Source organism: Chelon labrosus (genome assembly GCF_963514085.1).
Source record: "Chelon labrosus genome assembly, chromosome: 5".
In the NCBI taxonomy this organism is placed as follows: Eukaryota; Metazoa; Chordata; class Actinopteri; order Mugiliformes; family Mugilidae; genus Chelon; species Chelon labrosus.
In genome coordinates, this window is record NC_140341.1 from 10,816,580 (window position 1) to 10,836,615 (window position 20,036).

Consider the following 20,036-nt stretch of genomic DNA (forward strand, 5'->3'; position numbering starts at 1 on the left):
CCCGCAGGTGCCCCTGATGGTGACTCGGCCGCGGACGCCGGCCTCCTGGTCCGCATCTTGACGCGAAACCCCTTATCACGGTGGTCCACCGTTCACCCCCTGGTTGTCCTGTGGCTTCACGTGGAGAACAAAGGCGGAAACGAGCGAAAGTGCGCGGAGCCACACTGACAAAGACGGAACGGTAGAACACAGTGTGTGGGAAGAAGCTGTAATCTGTCTCAGCTCGGATGTAGCTCAGGTTAAGCTACAAGCCATGGATGGATGTTAACAATCTTTTCTTTCAGGAACACACTGTTTAACAATTAACCCTTTCCAAAATGCCCTGTCATAACATGAAAGCCAACTGGGTTTACAGTGTCTGAACTTTGCAGAATATTCATCTACATTTGTTGCTGAAAAGGAGAAGTTTAGAATAAAAGAAACTAGAGCGGACAATTCTTTTGCAGTCTTTTAAAAGTATGAAGATGTGTCTGACGCTGGCATTCTAATAACGAAGCTGCAAACTTTTCAGCAGAAGAAAAAAAAGCAGTTCTGTCGCACATATCCTTTAAGATCAAATTGACTTTGTTTTACCGTAAAACGCTTGCTTTGCACTTATGCATCATTATTAAAATATGTCATCTCATCCCTTTTCCTTCCGTAGGCCATATTATATTAGCCACCGTCCTGGCTCTTTAAGTGATAGTTTCTTTGCTCCTGCCCGCTGCGTTTCCCCTCATTAATGCAAGCTGTTCTCCATCACCGTCCTCTATGAAGGGACTCTCCTCACGCGGGCCACGGCACTCTGACAAAGGATGAAATTACTGTACGTTTTCGCGCCTAATTAAAGTGTGGACGGTTCACCTTCGGTAGAATTTACCGTATTGATGTCACTCTTTCGCGAGACAGCACTGGAAGTAGCTGCACTTAGCGGATCGCGCGACGGACCCCGTAAATGTTTGCTTTGAGGATGTTTCTCGGGGAGTCTTCCAGCTGCATCCGTCAGAAAAGGGCCCAGCTGTTTCCCACTCAGCTGTGGAAAAACATGCAAATTAATAAATTTAAACAATTTGATTCAGAGAGTAATTCTACTTCTATTTCAAGACATCTTCAGAATCATTTCAAGAAAATCGATAAAATCTTGTAGTTTTCTACGGTTTTTACTGTATAACCCTAACCCTAACATTAAGAGGGGAACATTCTGCCTCTCACCTGTTTGCAAGACAGGTTTTCCCACTTTTCCATCCACATTTGTAAAAGAAAAGAAAACAGGTGTAGAAGAAAATTTTAAAAGAAGCATAGATGGTTAGCACTGATGCCTCACAGCGAGAAGGTCCCGGGATCGAATCCATGGGCCAACTGGGCCTTTCTGTGTGGAGTTTGGATGTTCTCCCTGTGTCTGCATGGGTTCTCTCCGGGTACTCCGGCTTCCTCCCACCGTCCAAAGACATGCTCATTAGGTTAATTGGTGATTCTAAATTGGCCGTAGGTGTGAGTGTGAATGGTTGTCTGTCTCTCTGTGTTAGCCCTGAGATAGACTGGTGACCTGTCCAAGGTGTACCCCGCCTCTCGCCCGATGACAGCTGGGATAGGCTCCAGCACCCCGTGACCCTTCACAGGACAAGCCTTTACAGAAGATGAATGAATGAATGAAAAAAATGCTGGAAGTTGATTTTCAAAAGTAAATGCATGTTTAGTGTTAGGGTGCATGAGAACATACTGTATATTCAAGTCACTGAACTGAAGGATATGCGAAGAATATTGAGTTCCCACAACTGAGAAACGAACACTTAGGTATGCTAGAGAATAGTTCTTATAGTTTCTTATTTAAAGTCCATTTTAAACTGGATGTTTTGTCAGATTTTACACATGCTAATGTGTGTGTCTGTTTTTTTTTTTTTTTTTTATCTAAGCCAGTGACAAAGGGTGAGCAAATTAAGAGATCTTACGTGCGCATTGGCAGGGGGAGCTTTAGAAGAGCCTTGAACATCAGCAGCTCCCGACGAAGAGCTTGGAAGTGGTTGAAACGCCGTTTGATTTTCCAAGTGAAGGCCCCGTGGCTCGGCTCAGTTGCGCAGAGATTTGGACTCGGCACCTTTGAGGTGAGCGTTTCAAAAGGAGACAGTTCAGCTCCCTCGCATCAATAGTCGCTTGCAAGAAGTTTAGAGATGAAACGCGTACAGGCGATGCGGTACTGTCTTTAAGGATAAGTTTCGGGGGGATTGTGATAATGTGGAACTTTTGATCAGAAAAGGTGAGGCCTGCAGCGTTATCAAAATAATGAGTGAAGAGCGCCTGTTAAAGAGGTTCAGACGGACCATGTGACAAGTGATGACTCGGTACCTGATTTAAAGTCAATTAAATCTCACTCACCTTTGTTGTAGATGTCTGTTCCACTTCCTGTAACCAGACAAAAATAGTAATGTTTTCCAGGAGTTCAGTGACAGGGAGAGGATGTAGAAAAGGAATGGTTCTGTTTTTTCTTTTTGTTTTGCCTACAAAACTAAGGTTTTTCCAAGCAGACTATGGAATGGACTTTATGTTACAAACTTAATTAGTTAGAATGTGAACCTATGTCTTGTCTATTTTTATTCTCTGCAGTAGTATTTAGTAGCAGTTGATCCTCGACTTTCCACAGAACACAGTTAGTTATTCAGAGCACTGTACTAATAACCGCTAGGACCTTCCTTAGCTCCAAAAAAAGCTTTAACACTTTTTGGCACGTGTTCCACCAGATATTGGAAACATTCCTCTGAGATAGACCTTTTTCACAGCGGACATTTTGACATGTCTTAGCAGGAAAAGGCACAGGTGTATTAATGATGGTTGCATTCCACTTAAGGGATTTCCAGCTGTGCATGCTGTGGCTCACTATCGTGGCTTACTGGGACACTTAAAGGAACTGAGCCATTGTTAATGAAATTTGTTTCACCTGCGGTTTTCCTGCCATGACGACTCAAAATGTCTGGGGAAAAAAAGAAGCTCTTTTCTGGTCAGTGTTGGCATGATTGCACCACATAGTTTTAATAGACTTGTCGGCTGCACTTTCACGCCGTGAACCTCCCGTTCTCCCGCATCCCAAAGCTGTTCCACTGGATTCAGATCTGTAGTTAGAGGTTGTCACCTGGGCTCTGACCTCATCACTCCATGCAGAATACATTGACACAGAGATACCGAGGAGTGATGAGTAAATATCATTTCACCCTGTCAGAGCTGGCAGGTTGATGCTGGGGTTATGGCGGGGCGATGGGGCTCAGCTGGCTGCGGTGGTACGGTGCAAAGCTGGCAGGGCAGAGGGAGAGGTGGAACATATTGCAGCTTAAAGAGGGAGGATATGTTTGTTGGCGATGTCTGTCGTGTTGTAGCTTGAGTTGATTGCCTGGACTATTGCGCCGGCTTTGCTCCAGGTTTGATGGGCCTGTGCCCACTGTATCTCCAACTGTCTTTCGTTGGCTGATAGGAGTGAAACCTATAGCCAATAAGGGAATGAAAATACCAACACCTACACGGATCAGCCACAACATTAAAACCACAGACAGGAGAAGTAAATAACATTGACTACCTTGTTGCAATACAATGTTCTGCTGGGAAACTTTTGGATCTGGCATTCGTGTGGATGTTACTTACACATGTAGCACCCACCTAGACCAGATCAGACACACCCACCCCATTGCAATAACACTCCTTGATGGCAGCAGCCATCCCCAGCAGGATGCAGCCTGACACAGACACACACACAAAAACTGTTTGGGAACAACTCAAAAAAAAGATGAAAAACAGCACAAGGTGTTGATCTGGCCTCCAAATTCACTAGATCCTGAACTGATCAAGTATCTGTGGGATGATCCACAGTGGCCCCCTCCCCACAGGACACCACAGGACACCCTCAGAAGGTCCATGTCCATTCTTTGATGAGTCACAACTGTTTTAGAGGCACAAGGGAGACCTACACAATATTAGGAAGGCGGTCATAATGCTATGCCTGATTGGTGTACAAACGCAGGACTTGCAGCTGTGCTTTCCTTATTGTGACAAGCAAAAATCCACGCCAGGCAAAAGTATCTGACCTATCCTCAGCCTGACGTTTCCGTCCACATAAAGAACTCAAGGGAGTGTTGTTTTGTAAAATCTCAGGAGATCCACAATCAGAACCCAACCATCCAACCATCCAACCATCAACCCACAGTCAAGGCCACTGAGATCACATTTTATTTCCCATTCTAGTGGTAATTGCCGCTCATTAACTGCATCTGCATGGTTTTACTGCATGCATTGCTGACTGATCGGGTAGTTGTGTGAATAAGGTGTACAGGTATTCCTAATAAAGCTCTTGGTGAGTGTATATTTGGCTGACCTTGCGATTTGCTATTACAGCAAATTCCATGGCAGCAGAACCCTTTGTCCCCAGTGTCACTGGCAGATCATACCAGTCTAGATTACCGGAGAAAGGGCTTATGGCAGAGTCTGTGCACTGCAGGGCACGAGTGCTCTGTTTGACTCTCAAAATGGCCATTCTCCAATGCACCACATAAAAAGTAATAAAAACTTCCTCAGACCAGATATTTCCCTCCTCCTATATTGAGGCAAAATAAAAAGTTATTTTACATAATTTCTATTAGATTTTATGTCTGCTACAGTGGATGTCACGGTTGAGGAAGTGAAGAATTAGTCTGTGGTTACTACATGCAGCATTTATACAGCATATTACAGTTCGCTCATTTTTCAGAAAATGTTTTAATAATATTTTTGTTTTTAAAATGCAAGACGTTCTCCTTGTGTTTCCAACAAAGGTTTATTTTTTTCAGCCGAAGATTTGAAAAAGGAATTTAATGTATTAAACTTGGATACTGTTTCTATTGTCGTACCTCAGTCTTTATCATAGACTGTATATAAATATGGACAATCACCACTTCCCTGCATTGGCCAAACTGATGCTATTTTCCCGGGGATACGGGCAGCGCCATCTTGCGACTTTGCAGCCAGAGTCTGTGCAGTACAGTCCAAGACTGGATACGCGATATCGACCCGGCCACGCTTCCGCCAGACTCACCTCTACCTCCACCAGTTACAAGGAAAAGTTGGATTATACACTGTACTTGTTTTTAAAGATTGTTTTCACAACTCCCGTAAAGCAGTTGGCATGGCGACTGGAGGTCACTGTTATTTCACATCCTGTTTCCATAGCGTCAAATAACTAAAATGAAACTTATCCAGAAAAACTGACATCAACATTGTATTAACTACCTAAAATGACTGAAACCATCCTTGAAAAAAATTATTTGACGTGTATTTTTAAGTCCACTAACATGGAGGGGGTGGAGCTTATGACCTATACTGCAGCCAGCCACCAGGGGGAGCTCTACTTGCTTGTGAGGCATTTTTATTGTTTGAAACCAATGCATTTTTGATATCTAAGCCCAAGAGATTTTTTTCTTGGGTGCAAAAGTATTTCAGTCTTTTTTTTTTTGTGCATGTTGTTACACATCTAACCTTTGATAAAAATTGGAAATATCAATGCGTGTTACCCACTGCGACCAGAGAAAAGAAAACAGTGGCAACTGCGATTAACAGTTAATGATGAAGAACACATGCAGGCTTCATTCATCCAAAGACATTGCGTGATGCTTAGTCATTTCTTCACTTTCACGCCATTTGACCCTGACCTTTTGTCTCCGCTGTGTCTATGTCAGACTGCACACAATCAATGTCTGTCACCTTCTCCGTGATCACAAAAAACAGCGGACCCTCCCCTGACAGGGTCTCCACTGGCAGCCCTGTCTCCCTGCATTTGGGCAACTACATCTTCCATCGATGGTACAAGGACATCCCCCCTCATTATCTGCTTTGCCCCGCCTAGGCCATCCCTTTGGAAGTGATGCTAATAACATGAATTCCAACTGACTGACACTGAAGAACCAAGAGATGAAATCCATACTTCATGCATTTTGCATGTAATGGTAATTAGGAGATTTTGGTGCAGTAAATGTTTCTTCTGAAGTATCCATATTCACTTAGGAGTTATGAGAGTCCTCTGAACTCATGTCAGCATCTGTAGTTGTGGAGAAAAGATACTAGAGAAGGTAGAGTAAGCTTCCTGGTATATCCTTCACTGGTAGCAGCCATAAAAATTGTTTTCAAACATAGCCTTAATTATGTCTGCCTTCTTGCTGAATAAGTGTCTGCATCTCTAACCATCCCCGAGACCCCATTTTAAAGGTCTGAGAATGTGCCCATGACAATCTTTTCCCCCCTCTCGTCGCCCTGGGCCCCTGAATCTGGCCATTAGGGAGATTCCGTGTCTTCCCTAAGCAATGACAGGTGAAATGGAGCACAAAATCCCAAAGCCTGCCATGGGCCTCTCCGCGATCTCGGCACCTCTAATTCTTACAGACACTCATCTTTCCGTTAACTTACATGAAATGATTTCATGGCGAACAGCAGATTACCAAGGTTTTCGAGGAGGAATATGTGCTGCTATGTGAGCAACGTAGTCAAATGTACACCTCTCACCAAACAGGAAACCTTTAGTTTAGACATCCTAAGAAAAACACGAGATATTGTCACATCCCATGGCTTTTTTTCTGAGACTAAGCTTCACATTTTTCTTCCCCACCTTTAGCCTAAGGACCACAATATCACAGGGTTAAATGATTGCACAGATTGTTGTTGTGTTTCATTCTTCTTCATTTTGATTCTGGAAAATAACAGAACAGCTTCTATAGGCTATTACTATTCTGTCTCAACATTAAAGGGGATTTACCGTTTGTTACAACCTGGACCTTATTTCTGGCATAAAATACGATCGTTTACTCACCCATGTAACTTTGGTGTCATTTGGAGTCGTTCGGGTGATATTTAGATCTGCGTATATCCATATAGTGGGAGTGACTGGGGCACCGAAACGCAGCCTCTAAATAACGCATTATCTGCCACGAATAGATAACAGGTAGCTCCAGACTCAACGGGGAATAGCAATAGCTTATCATAGCAAAATATTGGTGAAATGAATGAGTTTCACGGCAGATAATGCGTTATTTAGAGGCTGCTTTTCGGTGCCCCAATCACTCCCACTATATGGATATACGCAGATCTAAATATCGTCCGAACGACTCCAAATGACACCAAAGTTATATGGGTGAGTAAACGATCCTATTTTAGGCCAGAAATAAGGTCCAGGTTGTAAAAAGAACTGTAATTCTAAGTAATTCATTCTCCTTCAAACTGTTGATCTGTCTGTTGTAGCATTGCATTACCAAATAATCCGTCTAAGTCGTACGGTAACAAACATTTGCATAACCTTGCAGTCTCGTGCTTTTAATACATGACAATTTAAGGTAGTACACTCTGAGATGGGGTTAATAAATTACAGATGAAAGACTGATTGTAACTTTGTTTAATGCCACTGTTTTGCGATGCTCTCTGATCTAATGTTTTCAGGTACAGAGCTCAAACAGGCATTGACAATCAATGTCTGGATTACAACATTATGTCAGGACCTGAGCCAGCTAGAGGTGGGCAAATTCAAAAAGAGTGAAAATCGGCAGCGACAGAGATCAGTTACAAAGCCTGCTTTACAAAAAAAAGAAAAGAAAAATGATAACAGTAGAGGGAAATTAACTGATTTCTTTTCAAACAGAAGAAAAGCGCACATAATATGTAATAATGCTGACAATTGTTCTGCTGTTTTCTAGTGTGCCATTAACAAATCATTGTAACAAAGAGCCAGAAACAATACTATCTGGATGCTGAAACTGAAGCAGCTTAATCAGATTCAACCCTGCTTTTCTTAATGTAACATATATGATGGGTGGTGTCCTTCATATGCGGTATGAAGAGTTCCCCGCCTGTGGCTGCAGCAGGTGTCTCCAATTACCAGGCGAGTGCTTCCTCTTCAAAGACGCTCATGATCATACCTTTCTTTGTGTGTGAACATGGAAGAGTTTGGTGTGGCGGAAAAGAGCCGTTCCTGGCAGCAGCCTGGATACTTTTATACTAATCTAATTATTGTGAGGTGTTGTGCTGTGTGGAGCTGGTCTGCTTCCCGTCAGCTAAGTCCCCAAGGCAGTGACCACATTAGGAGAAAATATAAAGTAGCCTGAGCTGTAAAGAGGGCCGCAAACGTTTGAGCACTCATTCATGAAACTGAGGCTAAATAATCGTTAAAAACATGTAACACCTGCATTTGTTTATATGATGTATTTTGTTTTTCACCCTTAAAAATTTTGCATTGAATTCATATCGTCACGTCTACTGGAATAACTTGAATTACATGAGAAGGAACAACAACTTTACAGGGACATGGGACATATTTTAAGTAAATCTTCTTTGTTGTGCTGCAGCTTGGAGTTATATGACACTTCTAGGGGAAAAAAAGGTTATAATTATTTGCTCCAGCTTCTTGTTCTTGTGGTCACATTTAATATAACTATTGCAGAGGTGCGGCCTGTATTGAAGTTTATAGTTGCATGCATGGTGTTTTGAGCATGTGAAACCTCCCTGTGTAGATTTATGTTTTCTTTTTAATTTACTCTGGTCAAAAAAATATTATACTTTTTTTTTTACTTAATAAATATTTACATGTATTAATTAGATTTAGATTAATTAAAAAAAAAAAATAAAAATCTTCAAGAGATCTATTCCAGGAGGATAGAGGACTTCAATATCATATCCACTGTAGAAAACTCAATATAACAACTACCAGATATCATTGGTAGATGTTTAAAAGGGAAGTTAAGAGTTTCCCAAAGAGAAACATTACTGACAGTCAATATTTGTCTCCTCCAAGATCAATAAAAGGATAAAATGATCTGAGAATCCAGTTTACATCAGTTGATCTTCTGGTAGAGAGCTCCCACATCCTCACTTCACTGTAGACTGGGCAGCCTCCATTCGGCGTCAGCTATTGGCTGAAAATGAACACGTGGCAGTGACGTGACCCAGGAAGCGTTGAAGCCCGAGTGTGTATATTTGTTTACAGCCCCTCTGCCTGTACCTCGCCAGGTCTGTTTTATGTGACTGAAAGTCTTTACGCCTTACGACAAGAAATAAAAAAATAAAATTGGGTAACGGGTGATATTAATATAGCGACCACCGCGCGTACGTCGCGTGTGATAACGAGGAAAGCAGACGCTAACGACACAAGCTAAAGTCACGCTTAATTAGCTTGCTGCATGTATGGTACCCTGTACGTTACACCGTCATGTGCCGGTGACAGCGTTATTATCTCACCTCTACAGCTAAGTGCAAAGCGAGTCGCCGCTTCTGTTTGCAGGTACGAGTGTTTGCTGCTGTCAGTGGGTTTGCTAGTTAGCTAGCCGCCGGAGAAGCTAACATGGGGGTCAGACGGCACAGAGTGACCTCTCACAGGATGTCTCTGGAAATAAGATAAGGTATGACTGCACACTGTGAGTGAAAGCTTTTTTTAATGAGCCGGTTATCGGTCTTTACAACCCGTGATGTGTTTTTTTACATTTATTGTCTGCGCTCTGACCCTTGCACCTGCCTGCACCCGTCCTCTTCCCCCTCAGGGACTTGATACAGAATGACCAAAGAGCTGCCTGGTGCATAATGGCATTGACTGAAGTGTACTGGGACCACCACATACCCCTGCCGAAGCTCGCTCCGGTCCGGGCCAAAGTCACTGTGGCCCTGGTGGCACTCCTGTGCTTCATCAACAGCTATGACGGGGAGTTTGTGTTTGATGATTCAGAAGCAATTGTCAACAACAAAGTAAGTGTTCAACATGGGAAACAATCATGTGGCGACTCCCCCCGGGGTCAGTGTTGCAGGAATCAGTCTAAGTTTATGTTTGTGTTGCAGGACTTAAAGCCGGAGACTCCCCTGAGCAACATCTGGAGAAATGACTTCTGGGGAAGCAACCTGAGTAGCAACACTAGTCACAAATCCTACAGACCTCTCACTGTCTTTACATTTAGGTAAATTAATGTCTGAGCTCACATTAATACCCGCTGTTCTGTTTCATCATCTAACAGGACACTGCAGTATACAGTAGTACCTGCCACATCACGTTATTCTGCTTCTTTGTCTCCTCCTTGCTTCAGGACACCTGAGGCTGTGTCTTTGTGCTCGCCACACCTAACCCTATAATAGATTATTGATGAGCCTGCCCATGTGGGAAACGCACAATATCTCTTCCAGTGGCATCATTATATCACATTACCCCCAATAATTAGCCTCCGCCCCTCACAGTCGTACACTCGCACCTGCACGTTCCCACACGTGCCATGCATTAAACAACAGATTTTTTTCTCTCTCTTGCTGCTGCAGGCTGAACTACCTCATAGCGGGAGGCCTGCACCCTGTCGGCTTCCATGTGCTGAACATCGTCCTCCATGCTGTCATATCCGCCCTTATGATCGACGTGTTTGCGATACTGATTGGTGGACTGGCCTATGATGAGAAAGGCAGGATACGGAACCATGCTCCCAAGACCTCTCTGCTTGCTGCTGTCTTCTTTGCTGCGCACCCAGTTCACACAGAAAGCGTAAGTATATGTTCGCGCACTGTACGTTAAGTGATTACATGCATTGTATTATTAGTAAATAAAGTGCTTCAGTGCATATTAATATAATAGAACAGACAATATGTATGTCACATTATTTTGGGCATGACTACAGAGAATGCGACAGTGCGTGGAAAAAAAAAAATCCTGTATGAGGATATCACGAGTAGAGTTTAAGATATAACCTGCATCATTTTGGACGTGCTTCAAAGCTCATATTGAACTGTGCAGTACAGCGTAACAGACCATCACGTTGTCCAGCATCAACACTGTGCAACCGTTGCCCCTACATAGATCTTCCCCCCATAGACTCAATCATTATATATCTTTTAGTAGTTTTGCGAAAAGTTGGGATGTCCCGATTAAGTTTCTTTGCCCTGATCCGATCGAACTTTTGTGGCCCTTTATGAACTTGCATCACCTCCCTTGGTGAATCGTATCCTAGATCTCGTGGGCACTCTACAGTTGTATTACTTCAAAATCAATCCCCATGTAGGCCTGCATGCTTGAAAGCTGAATAGCTCTGCAGTGCATTAAGAAACAAAAACCTCCTTCTAAGTTATTCTTTAAAGATTTTCCACAAACAAACTAATTTAAATATCTTTATGAATAGTAAGGTATAGCTTAACATTTACACTATCACAATAAAAACTAAATCGTACTGTATTCTGCCAGAATAGGCCAGAACGATTAAACTATACAACAGAAATCTCTTCTCATGCAGGCAGTGTTAGTCACGTTATTTAAAGTTTGGTTTCGGTTTGATCGGGCTTGGCTACGTGCTCAGTCCGATCAGATCAATTTCAAAATGCCTTGATTCACCCCATTACCAGTCCCCCGACACCAATCAGGACATCCCTAGTTAAAAGAAAGAAAATTGTGGGAAGAGCATCAGCAAAAAGATTTGGCCGCTTCTTCACTGAATTTGCACAAAAACTGCTGCTGTTGCGGACTTAAACAGCCCATTGCTGTATTGTACTTGTTGTGATTTTTATGCTGCACGTAAACTTCTCTCAACAATGTGAATTCTCTACAGCGGTGCATTGTGGCATCTTGACTTTCCCTTCCTGATGTTTTAATACTAAACATCCAGTGGTTCCTTGCCAAGAACAAAAGCCCCGTCTCAGCTGAGAGCGCAGGGGCAAGGTGTGTGCGCGGCTGCGCGGCCTCACTATTAGCTGTGTTGGGATGCTTATTGACCCGCCGGCTTATGTGTTTTTGCTGGAAAGCTTGGCTGGAAGGCAGCAATTCCCCTTCTCCATTCTCTTTAATCATGCAGGGCAAGGACTGGGTAAGACCTGGGGGGTGGGAGGGAGGAAGGCAGTTGGCTTAGGCCTGCTGTATGTATCAAAGCAGGCAACCCCAGGATGCCAACCATACTGTACCCACACACTGTATAGGACACACACACCAACAGGCCACGCTGGTAATGAGAGATTCTTCCTACCTCTGTTAATAAGCAGTTCCAGTTCAAACTGAATGCATCATGCAAAGCAGAATTGTGATGTGGTGTATATATATAATATATATATATTAAAATGCAGTCATTTATGATGTCTAATTCTCTTTCTCCTCTGCATCTCAATAAGGTGGCTGGAATCGTGGGCCGAGCAGACCTTTTATGCGCTCTGTTCTTCCAGCTCTCTTTCCTCACCTACTGTAAAGCTTTTAACAAAGGTAAGTGTCCAACACCTAATACCCTCTGGTGGGTGCACTGTCCATATGTACTGATAAATGTATCCCCACATCATCACGGTGCTAGTTTTTGAATGCATCTATTTAAAATGTATTTTTTAAGCCTTAACCGTTTCTAACAGACTCGTCTTGGCTTTGTGTTCTCAGGGAGTGACAGAGATGACAGGTTTTCTGTCCAGTGGGTTGTGGTCAGCCTCTTGCTGTGTGCTGCAGCGATGCTCTGTAAAGAACAAGGCATCACCGTCTTGGTATGAAGTTTTTTTTTTTTTTTTTTTAAATCCATTTTTAGAGTTGATGATTTCATCACATCCAGCAGTAACAATGTAAAAAAAAAAAGAAACCTCATAACACTGTAAAGACATACTCACTTGTCCTCCTGTAATTTTTGCTTACACAAAAAAAAATTTTTTACACATGTTAAACGAGCTAAAAAATCCACTTTGTTGCTGACCTATATAAATTTCAAATGCCATTTCTCTTCCTTCTCCATGTATCTTCCTCCAGGGCGTAAACGCAGCCTTTGATGTCCTCCTGATCTGTAATGTTAATGTGTATGAACTCAGCCAGAGGCTACTCCTTAGGAAGAATCCACTTGATGTGAGTTCCATCTTATATACCCTCCCCTTCCTTCCCGTTATAAATTATGTACCCCCTTATATGATTAATGTCACATCACATACATTGTATATGTAAGCCAGAATGAGTTGCAGTACATTGCTGAGGACACGTTGCTCGACATTAGGGCGCTCCCCGTTAAGCTTTTCTGCCCCGATCTTATCCCGATCATTTTAATATTGAGTACCAAGCTATTCCTTTTTCATTTTATTTAACAGTATAGCCTTCCTTGCTGTGCAAAATAAATAACAGTAAAGAAACTAAAAGTATGTTTGCTTTTGCACCTGCTCACAAAAACATAAAAATAAAAAGCAAAAACACTTAGAGCTTAATGGATGGATTTAACAAAATAAATGACCAATTGCCAAACTTAAATATCTTCATAAGTGGCTCTGTGGCATTCAGCTTTACTCGAGGCTGCATGGAATCTGCAGAAGTCATTAGCCTCGGATGATTCGCTCTACCACTACTTTGCGAAACATCCACGTTGCTTCGTTTTCCAGTTGTTATCATCCCAGATTCATGGCTTCTGTACCGCCGTAGAGATACCTCTGATGTTTTTAAAAATGCCTTGATTGGTCCTCCAGATGCAGATCAAAAAGTCTGGATTTGAACCCTTCCCTACTTTAGAGTAGCTTACAAGCATTGATTTTTAATTCCCTGTGACTGGAAGTGGTAATATTTTTCTCTCACAGGTAAGTGAGATGTTGCGTATGGGATTGCTTACCCGATTGGCTCTTATGGGTCTTGGAGGATTCCTAATGCTGTATGCACGCTGGAGGATCATGGGAACGGGACCGCCAGCATTCACTGAAGTAGACAACCCTGCCTCTTTTGCAGAAAATATATTTCTTAGAGTGAGTATGATTTGTTTGTGGAGTATTTCATCTTTGAATAATGCAAAATGTCCCTAATCACTTATGCTGTATGCTAGGTTGTATACAGTGCTATGAATGTGCTCTGATGTACAATATTTCATTTATAAGTTAATTAAATAGTGACTTTTTGACCTTTTTGTTCATATAAATGCTGTTCTTTCCTCATATCTCCCTGCCCTCTCCCATTCTGCACCCCTCTTGTTCCCTTTTTGATTGGCAGATAGTCAACTATAATTACTACTACTCTCTTAATGCCTGGCTGCTGCTGTGTCCCTGGTGGCTGTGTTTCGATTGGTCCATGGGCTGTGTGCCTCTCATTAAGTCGGCCGCCGATTGGAGGATGGTGTGGCTGCTGCTGCTCTGGTGCCTCCTGATAGGCTTGATAGGCCAAGCCTTATGCTCGCAGGACAGTCAGAGGAGGAGGTACGCGAGCGCGGCCATCTCACACTCGCTGTAGATGAAAGGAAGTACACGTTGGCCTCTGTAGACCTTCACATGATTGTGATCGTACTTTAACATCCACTGTGACCAGAGTACCACATCTGGATTGCTGTAAAAGGCACACGATCAGTGTTATTGAGCCTACATCTCATGTCTGTACAAATTGTCTTTTCTGAATATCAGTATGAGTCCTTTCACGTTCTGTGTCCTCTTTCTCTCTCTCTACCAGGACACTGACCTTGGGTCTGGTTCTGCTCGTAGTCCCGTTTCTGCCCGCCTGCAACATATTTTTTAGAGTGGGCTTTGTCATTGCTGAGAGAGTGCTCTACCTGTCCTCGGCTGGCTACTGCCTACTGCTGGCCTACTCCCTGGGACACTGCTGCTGCCGCTGGTCCAAATACAGGGTAGGGTAAAAGTAAAGGACACTTAATGAACCCCGTTTCCAGGCGAGGATTGACTTTTTCTAAAGCCACCAGGTCACACTGTCCTGCTCCCTTTAATTTCACCACCTGTTTATGCGGCTTTGATGATTCAGTAACTGGATGCAGAGCAGGGACACTCATGAGAAATGACTAATGACTTACCTATAAAGGGATGGTAGCAGCAGGTGGTGTCCATGTGTTACAGAGATACATTTGCAGGCTGTTAACTTGCAGTCGCAGATGCATTTTTATTTTATTTTCTAAGCTTAATGCTGTAATGAGGTTGTGAAATGCTTCCTTATATCTTTCTTCTTTTCACAGAAGTTGCTGTCTGCCATGGCGCTCGCACTGTTATGCATGTATGTGGTTCGCTGTGCTCTCCGCAGTCACCAGTGGCGGTCGGAGCAAAGCCTCTTCATCAGTGCCCTGTCTGTCTGTCCGCTCAATGCCAAGGTAGATTAAAAAATCAAAAATCAGTGATTTGTCTTTTCCTGCAGCTCTAAATTGATTTTATTCACATGCATGTGTTATAGCCCAACTATTTAAGCCGCACTCTGATGTCTTACGTGCTGACTACTGGTTCCTCAGGTGCATTACAATGTTGGTAAGAACCTGGCTGACAGAGGGAACACAAGTGCTGCTGTTGGATATTACAGAGAGGCAGTCAGGTATGTCTCAGACACAATCTTACCTGCTTCTATCTTGGGCTTGGCGATGTCAGCCCCAAAAAAAGGTGGTTTCGATGTAAATTATTTGTTAAAAATAGAAATTCTTTCAAGTTAAATAAAGTGCCACTGCTGGGCAATGAGGGGAGAAACGCTGACAATGAATATAATACAACAAACAGGTTGTTTCTTTGAATTTGAGTTTGTCGAAAAGGTCCCTTCCATCGCAGTGTGTTTGTGTAGCAGTGCACCAGTTTAAGTGAACATTCTTGTATCATAAAAGAGACGGAGCTTCACTTCAGTCAGGCTCATGCTCATGCAACATAGTTCTGCTGGTAAAGAGGTCTCAGCCAGCTGTACCACCACCTTCTCCCGTGGTTCATTGTAGAGGACGGTTTCAGTGCCACCTCTTCAAAATATTCGCGGCTCGATGTTTAATGACTTAGGTAGATTGTTTTCAACATCTGAACAGACCCAAGCTTTTCGACTGTGCAAGTGAGAACCAGGGAGAGTGTCTTTCCTGATATGATATGCTGACACTTCAGTAATTTCCTTCCATCTGTTCCCTTGTCTTGTCATACAGGATGTCGCTTGACAATAAAGCTGCCTTTTAGTTGTGGTTTCGGTCGGTAGCTAGCATCAAAATCTCACTTTCCGCTGCATTTTTAACAACCTTTACACAGCACAGTGATCGGACACTGTAAAACAGAGCCATTTCCTTTTCAGTGACATAATGCGACTACCTTTATTTGGCATTAATTGATCATCAGCAGCAGTTCCAGCTGCCATTAGTTATGCTTATTGTGTATTTATGATCAGACATACCAGCAAATCAAAGGAAACGTCACTACAGAGACACTACAGCTTAAGCGTTTTTCATATCATTTAAATACTTGATGTATGTACATGTAACAAATAAATAAGTTTATTTCTTACATTGCATGTTGTTTATGGCTTTCAGGCTGCATCCTACCTACGTCCACGCAATGAACAACCTGGGGAATATCCTGAAGGAGAAGAATGAACTCGTAGAGGCAGAGGAGCTGTTGTCTAAAGCTGTGTCCATTCAGTATGTTGTCCAGAATAAAAGAATACACAACTCACTAAACTAGGGATGCACCGAATATTCGGCCACCGGAAATTTTCTTTTCAGTGATAAAAGTCTTTCGAAAATTTTCAGCCGGAAATGGCCCAAAAGTGCATTTTCGGTTTTCGGCCAAAAATTTTCGAAAGACTTTTATCACTGAAACAACGCGGCCGAAACAGGATGTTATGATGACACAAGCAAAACCCGCAGTCAGCACAGGCATGTCGTGTTTCAGTATATAAAGTATTATATATATGTTATATAAATACCCACTGATAGCGATTTGCATTTAATATAGCACCTTCATTTTTGGTTTTCGGTTTCGGCCAAGAATTTTCATTTCGGTGCATCCCTACACTAAACGCAAAAATAATTGTTATTTCCTTGAGTGATTGCTTCATTTGTTTTTCCTCCGTGCAGGCCTGATTTCGCCGCAGCCTGGATGAATCTGGGTATAGTCCAGAACAGCCTGCAGAAGTTTGAGGAGGCAGAGCAGAGTTACTGGAACGCCATCCGCTTCCGGAGAAAATACCCCGACTGCTACTATAACCTGGGACGCTTGGTGAGGTTCAAGGATGTGAATGCTGTTGCTAAGGGGATTAAGGTTTACACTTAAGGTGGTGTTCCTCTTTTAACTTGAATCCTAAATTTAATCTCTGTAAAAAATACTCTCTTTTTGTTCCAGTATGCCGACCAGAACAGACACGTGGATGCCCTGAACGCTTGGAGGAACGCAACTGTGCTAAAGCCCGAACACAGTCTGGCTTGGAACAACATGGTTATTCTCCTGGACAACACTGGTAGCGGCCAAATGCACACACTCATACACAAACACACAACTGTACACATCATTTAAAGCATCTGTTATCTTGTGGTGTTTGCAGAAAAGTTTGTTATTGCTAAAAAAAAAAATCTAGATAATATTCACTCATTTGAGAAAATCAGTCAATTTCTGAATCACTTCACTGTCAAAAAAAAGACTCTCTTCTTATGTGGATGCAGATTGTTACAGTATTAGCAGCCAAAAAACACAGCGTTGTTATTTTGGAAAAGCAGGAAATCTAAATGGCCAACAAGATTAGACCGGAAGAGCAGGAATCAGCAATGCTTGAAATTTATGTATTAAAGCTTTGTGTAGTGAGTTTTGAAGGCACTCTTCCCTGCCGTGTGGAGAATGCTCTGATTTCCAAACGCTCGAGCCGTTTTGTCAGAAGCTGCTCCCGTGAGGGCGGAGTCTCCCAGGAGGGCACTGGAACTGTCCAATCAGGGCCCAGTGTGTTCCTGATCAAACGTGGGCAAGCACAGCCAGAACAGCGCCCCCTCAGAGTTCCCCCACCGCATTTGTTCCCCCAAATCTGACAGAAATAATTCTACCCCGCTCCCCACCAAAGACAAAAAAAACAAAAAACAAAAAAACACACAGAAAAGAAGAACAATAGGTGTCGTTTTGAAATGGTGAGGAATTGGGAATATTGTTTTCTCTTTTGGCGTCCCCCCCCCCACCCCCTCCTCTTTTGTTTCGATCGTTACACAAACAAAAGAGCGAATCAGTGTAAATTCAGGCAGACGCACACAGTCGCACATGCAGCCGCATGTCGGCAAGCTGTGTCTGAAGGGCACAGGCCATGACTCAGGACATGACGGCCATTGTTTGGCGCCTCTGTCTGTCTGTCTCTCTTTCTCCCTTTCTGGCCAGGCATCAGACAGATCTGTGACAGAGATCAATAACCCAGTGGGCCTTGTGTTCAACCTTAATTAGGAGACTAAACCACTCCTCCGTGTGTGGAGAGGGGAAAAACTCTGCTCTGGATACCACTGACAAATAACAGTCAGATTCTGTATCTCTCACAAATATGTCTCTGGATTTGTGATTTTAACAAACGCACTAATGTTAACTAGTGTTATTTTTTTTTTTTTACAATATCTCCATGACTTGAGCTGATAACGGTCCTCGCTGTATAAATGTTATCTGCCCCGTTGCATAGATTACACTTTGAATGTGAGGATTTGAAGCCGTAGCTATGCTGTGGGGATCATTTAATATTAATGTCTGACATTTTTGGTAATTTTTCCGGTCCGTCTTCAAGGTAACTTGGGTCAAGCAGAGCTGATCGGCCGAGAGGCTCTGAGGATCCTCCCCAACGACTACACCATCATGTTCTCCCTGGCTAACGTGCTGGGGAAATTACAAAAATACAAGGTCAGTCAACATGGCATACAAAAAAAAAAAGAAAAGAAAACCAACTCAGATTATATTTCATGCATGTTAAAGATTTTATTCCTTCCAGGGTTCTCTCTGTGTGTCTGCTCTCGGTCAGCGGAGTGGTGTGGGAAATTGTCTCTGACTTCTCTCTGACTAGTAAAGATAATTCACTGTGTTGTTTTTTTTTCTTGTGTTTTGTGTGTGTGTCTTTTTTTTTTCTTTCCTCAGGAGTCAGAGGGCTTTTTTCTTCACGCCCTTCGGATCAACCCAAATGCTGCTAGTTGCCATGGCAATTTAGGTAAGGCGAGCGCAATTTTGATTGCTGACACTTATTTTACAGTGTTGCCGAGAGATTCTCGAAAGCAAAAAAAAAGGGGGGGGGGGAATTTAAGCATGCTTCCAGGAGAAATATCTTGCGGCATACCTGTATTGAACGGATGAATAGAATTGTTGCAGCTTCTCCGTTTAAAGAAGGTTTTTTCTTTTTTGCCTCAGCTGTGTTGTATCACCGCTGGGGGAAGCTGGAGCTGGCAAAGAAACACTATGAGCTGTCTCTAAAGTTGGACCCCGAGGCTCCTGGGACCAGAGACAACTACAACATGCTGCGACGTAAACTGGACCAGCTTAAGCGCAGCACGCCCTGAGGGAGCCCACTGGGACCCCTGCTCGCTGTAAAACAAATTTTTCCATTGTTCCACTTGGTATTGTTTTATCTCAATAATTCTGGCTTTGAAACAATTCGGATTAAAGACCATGATCTGTGTATCGGGCTGTGGTTTTGTTCTTTAGAAAAACAAACAAGAAGGGAAAAGCAACACGTTTCACAGTTGCAAATGCCATTTTCTAGTTTTTAACTAGCGGTGTAGACTTTTTTTTTTTTTCCTCCACGTTGCGAGACTGTGTCGAGTATCTAATTCGATTTCATGGGCGTGAGATGTGTCTGGGGCAGCGGTGTCAGATGCCTGCGCTCGTTACATGGTCGGCTGCACCGTGCCGTTTTCTTGCCCCGTTTGAAGGCCATGTGGACCTGATCACGGCTGAACCCCGTCCTCTTTTCATCTCTGACCCTGTGTTGTGTCAGCTGGACGGAGCACCGTTGCACATGTGGACCCGGAGAATCTGCCGCACAATTTATTTGGGTTGGCTCTCCTTCAGGGGTTCCAAATGTTCCTATACTTGAAAGCTGCGAGGGTTTGGGCCGAGGGTGCACGTTGTCGCGGCGTAGTCTTCCCTCGAGCGGGGCGGAGTCGCGTCAGCTGGGGGAGAGTTGACCACTGGTGGAGTTTTTCTTTCTAATGCCCTCTCTTTGTTCTTGAGTGGGATGGCACTTGGAGGTCCAAAACCCCCTTTGCCTCCCCGCTCCTCCTCGCCTCTGTAGTTAATGGGAGAAAGGTGTCTGCGCTGAGTAGTTTTTCTCAAGTATCCAATAGAAGACGAGGGGTCAGCTGCGACAGGAAACCCGCGGCCGGTGCTGTATGAAAACAGCTCTATAGCACAGAGCCTTCAAAGGAGACGGGGATGATCTCCCG

General features: G+C 43.3%; 1 protein-coding gene across 3 annotated transcripts; it reads left to right on the forward strand.

Moving 5' to 3' along the window:
- Positions 1–8,901: 8,901 nt before the first annotated feature.
- Positions 8,902–19,270, forward strand: tmtc4 (transmembrane O-mannosyltransferase targeting cadherins 4). Of its 3 annotated transcripts, none has more exons than XM_084544313.1 (19): positions 8,902–9,151; positions 9,251–9,368; positions 9,507–9,708; positions 9,799–9,914; positions 10,267–10,483; positions 12,091–12,178; positions 12,344–12,444; positions 12,701–12,793; positions 13,507–13,668; positions 13,910–14,112; positions 14,360–14,534; positions 14,874–15,005; positions 15,141–15,220; positions 16,179–16,286; positions 16,725–16,866; positions 16,990–17,104; positions 18,392–18,504; positions 18,736–18,805; positions 19,003–19,270. In XM_084544313.1, the coding sequence occupies exons 3-19, from the start codon at positions 9,547–9,549 to the stop codon at positions 19,149–19,151; spliced, it is 2,226 nt and encodes a 741-aa protein (XP_084400439.1). In that variant the 5' UTR covers positions 8,902–9,151; positions 9,251–9,368; positions 9,507–9,546; the 3' UTR covers positions 19,152–19,270. The 3 variants fall into 3 exon arrangements, with proteins under 3 accessions (XP_084400439.1, XP_084400438.1, XP_084400440.1); XM_084544314.1 differs by having other exon boundaries at positions 8,905–8,979; XM_084544312.1 differs by having other exon boundaries at positions 8,902–9,368.
- The last annotated feature ends 766 nt before the right edge of the window (positions 19,271–20,036 follow it).

Excerpts from the sequence above, each read along its gene's own strand:
- tmtc4 (XM_084544312.1), top strand. The coding sequence starts at position 9,547 with ATGGCATTGACTGAAGTGTACTGGGACCACCACATACCCCTGCCGAAG. Across the intron at positions 12,179-12,343 it reads CTGTAAAGCTTTTAACAAAG|GGAGTGACAGAGATGACAGG; the intron begins GTAAGTGTCCAA and ends TTGTGTTCTCAG. Across the intron at positions 16,287-16,724 it reads TCTAAAGCTGTGTCCATTCA|GCCTGATTTCGCCGCAGCCT; the intron begins GTATGTTGTCCA and ends TCCTCCGTGCAG.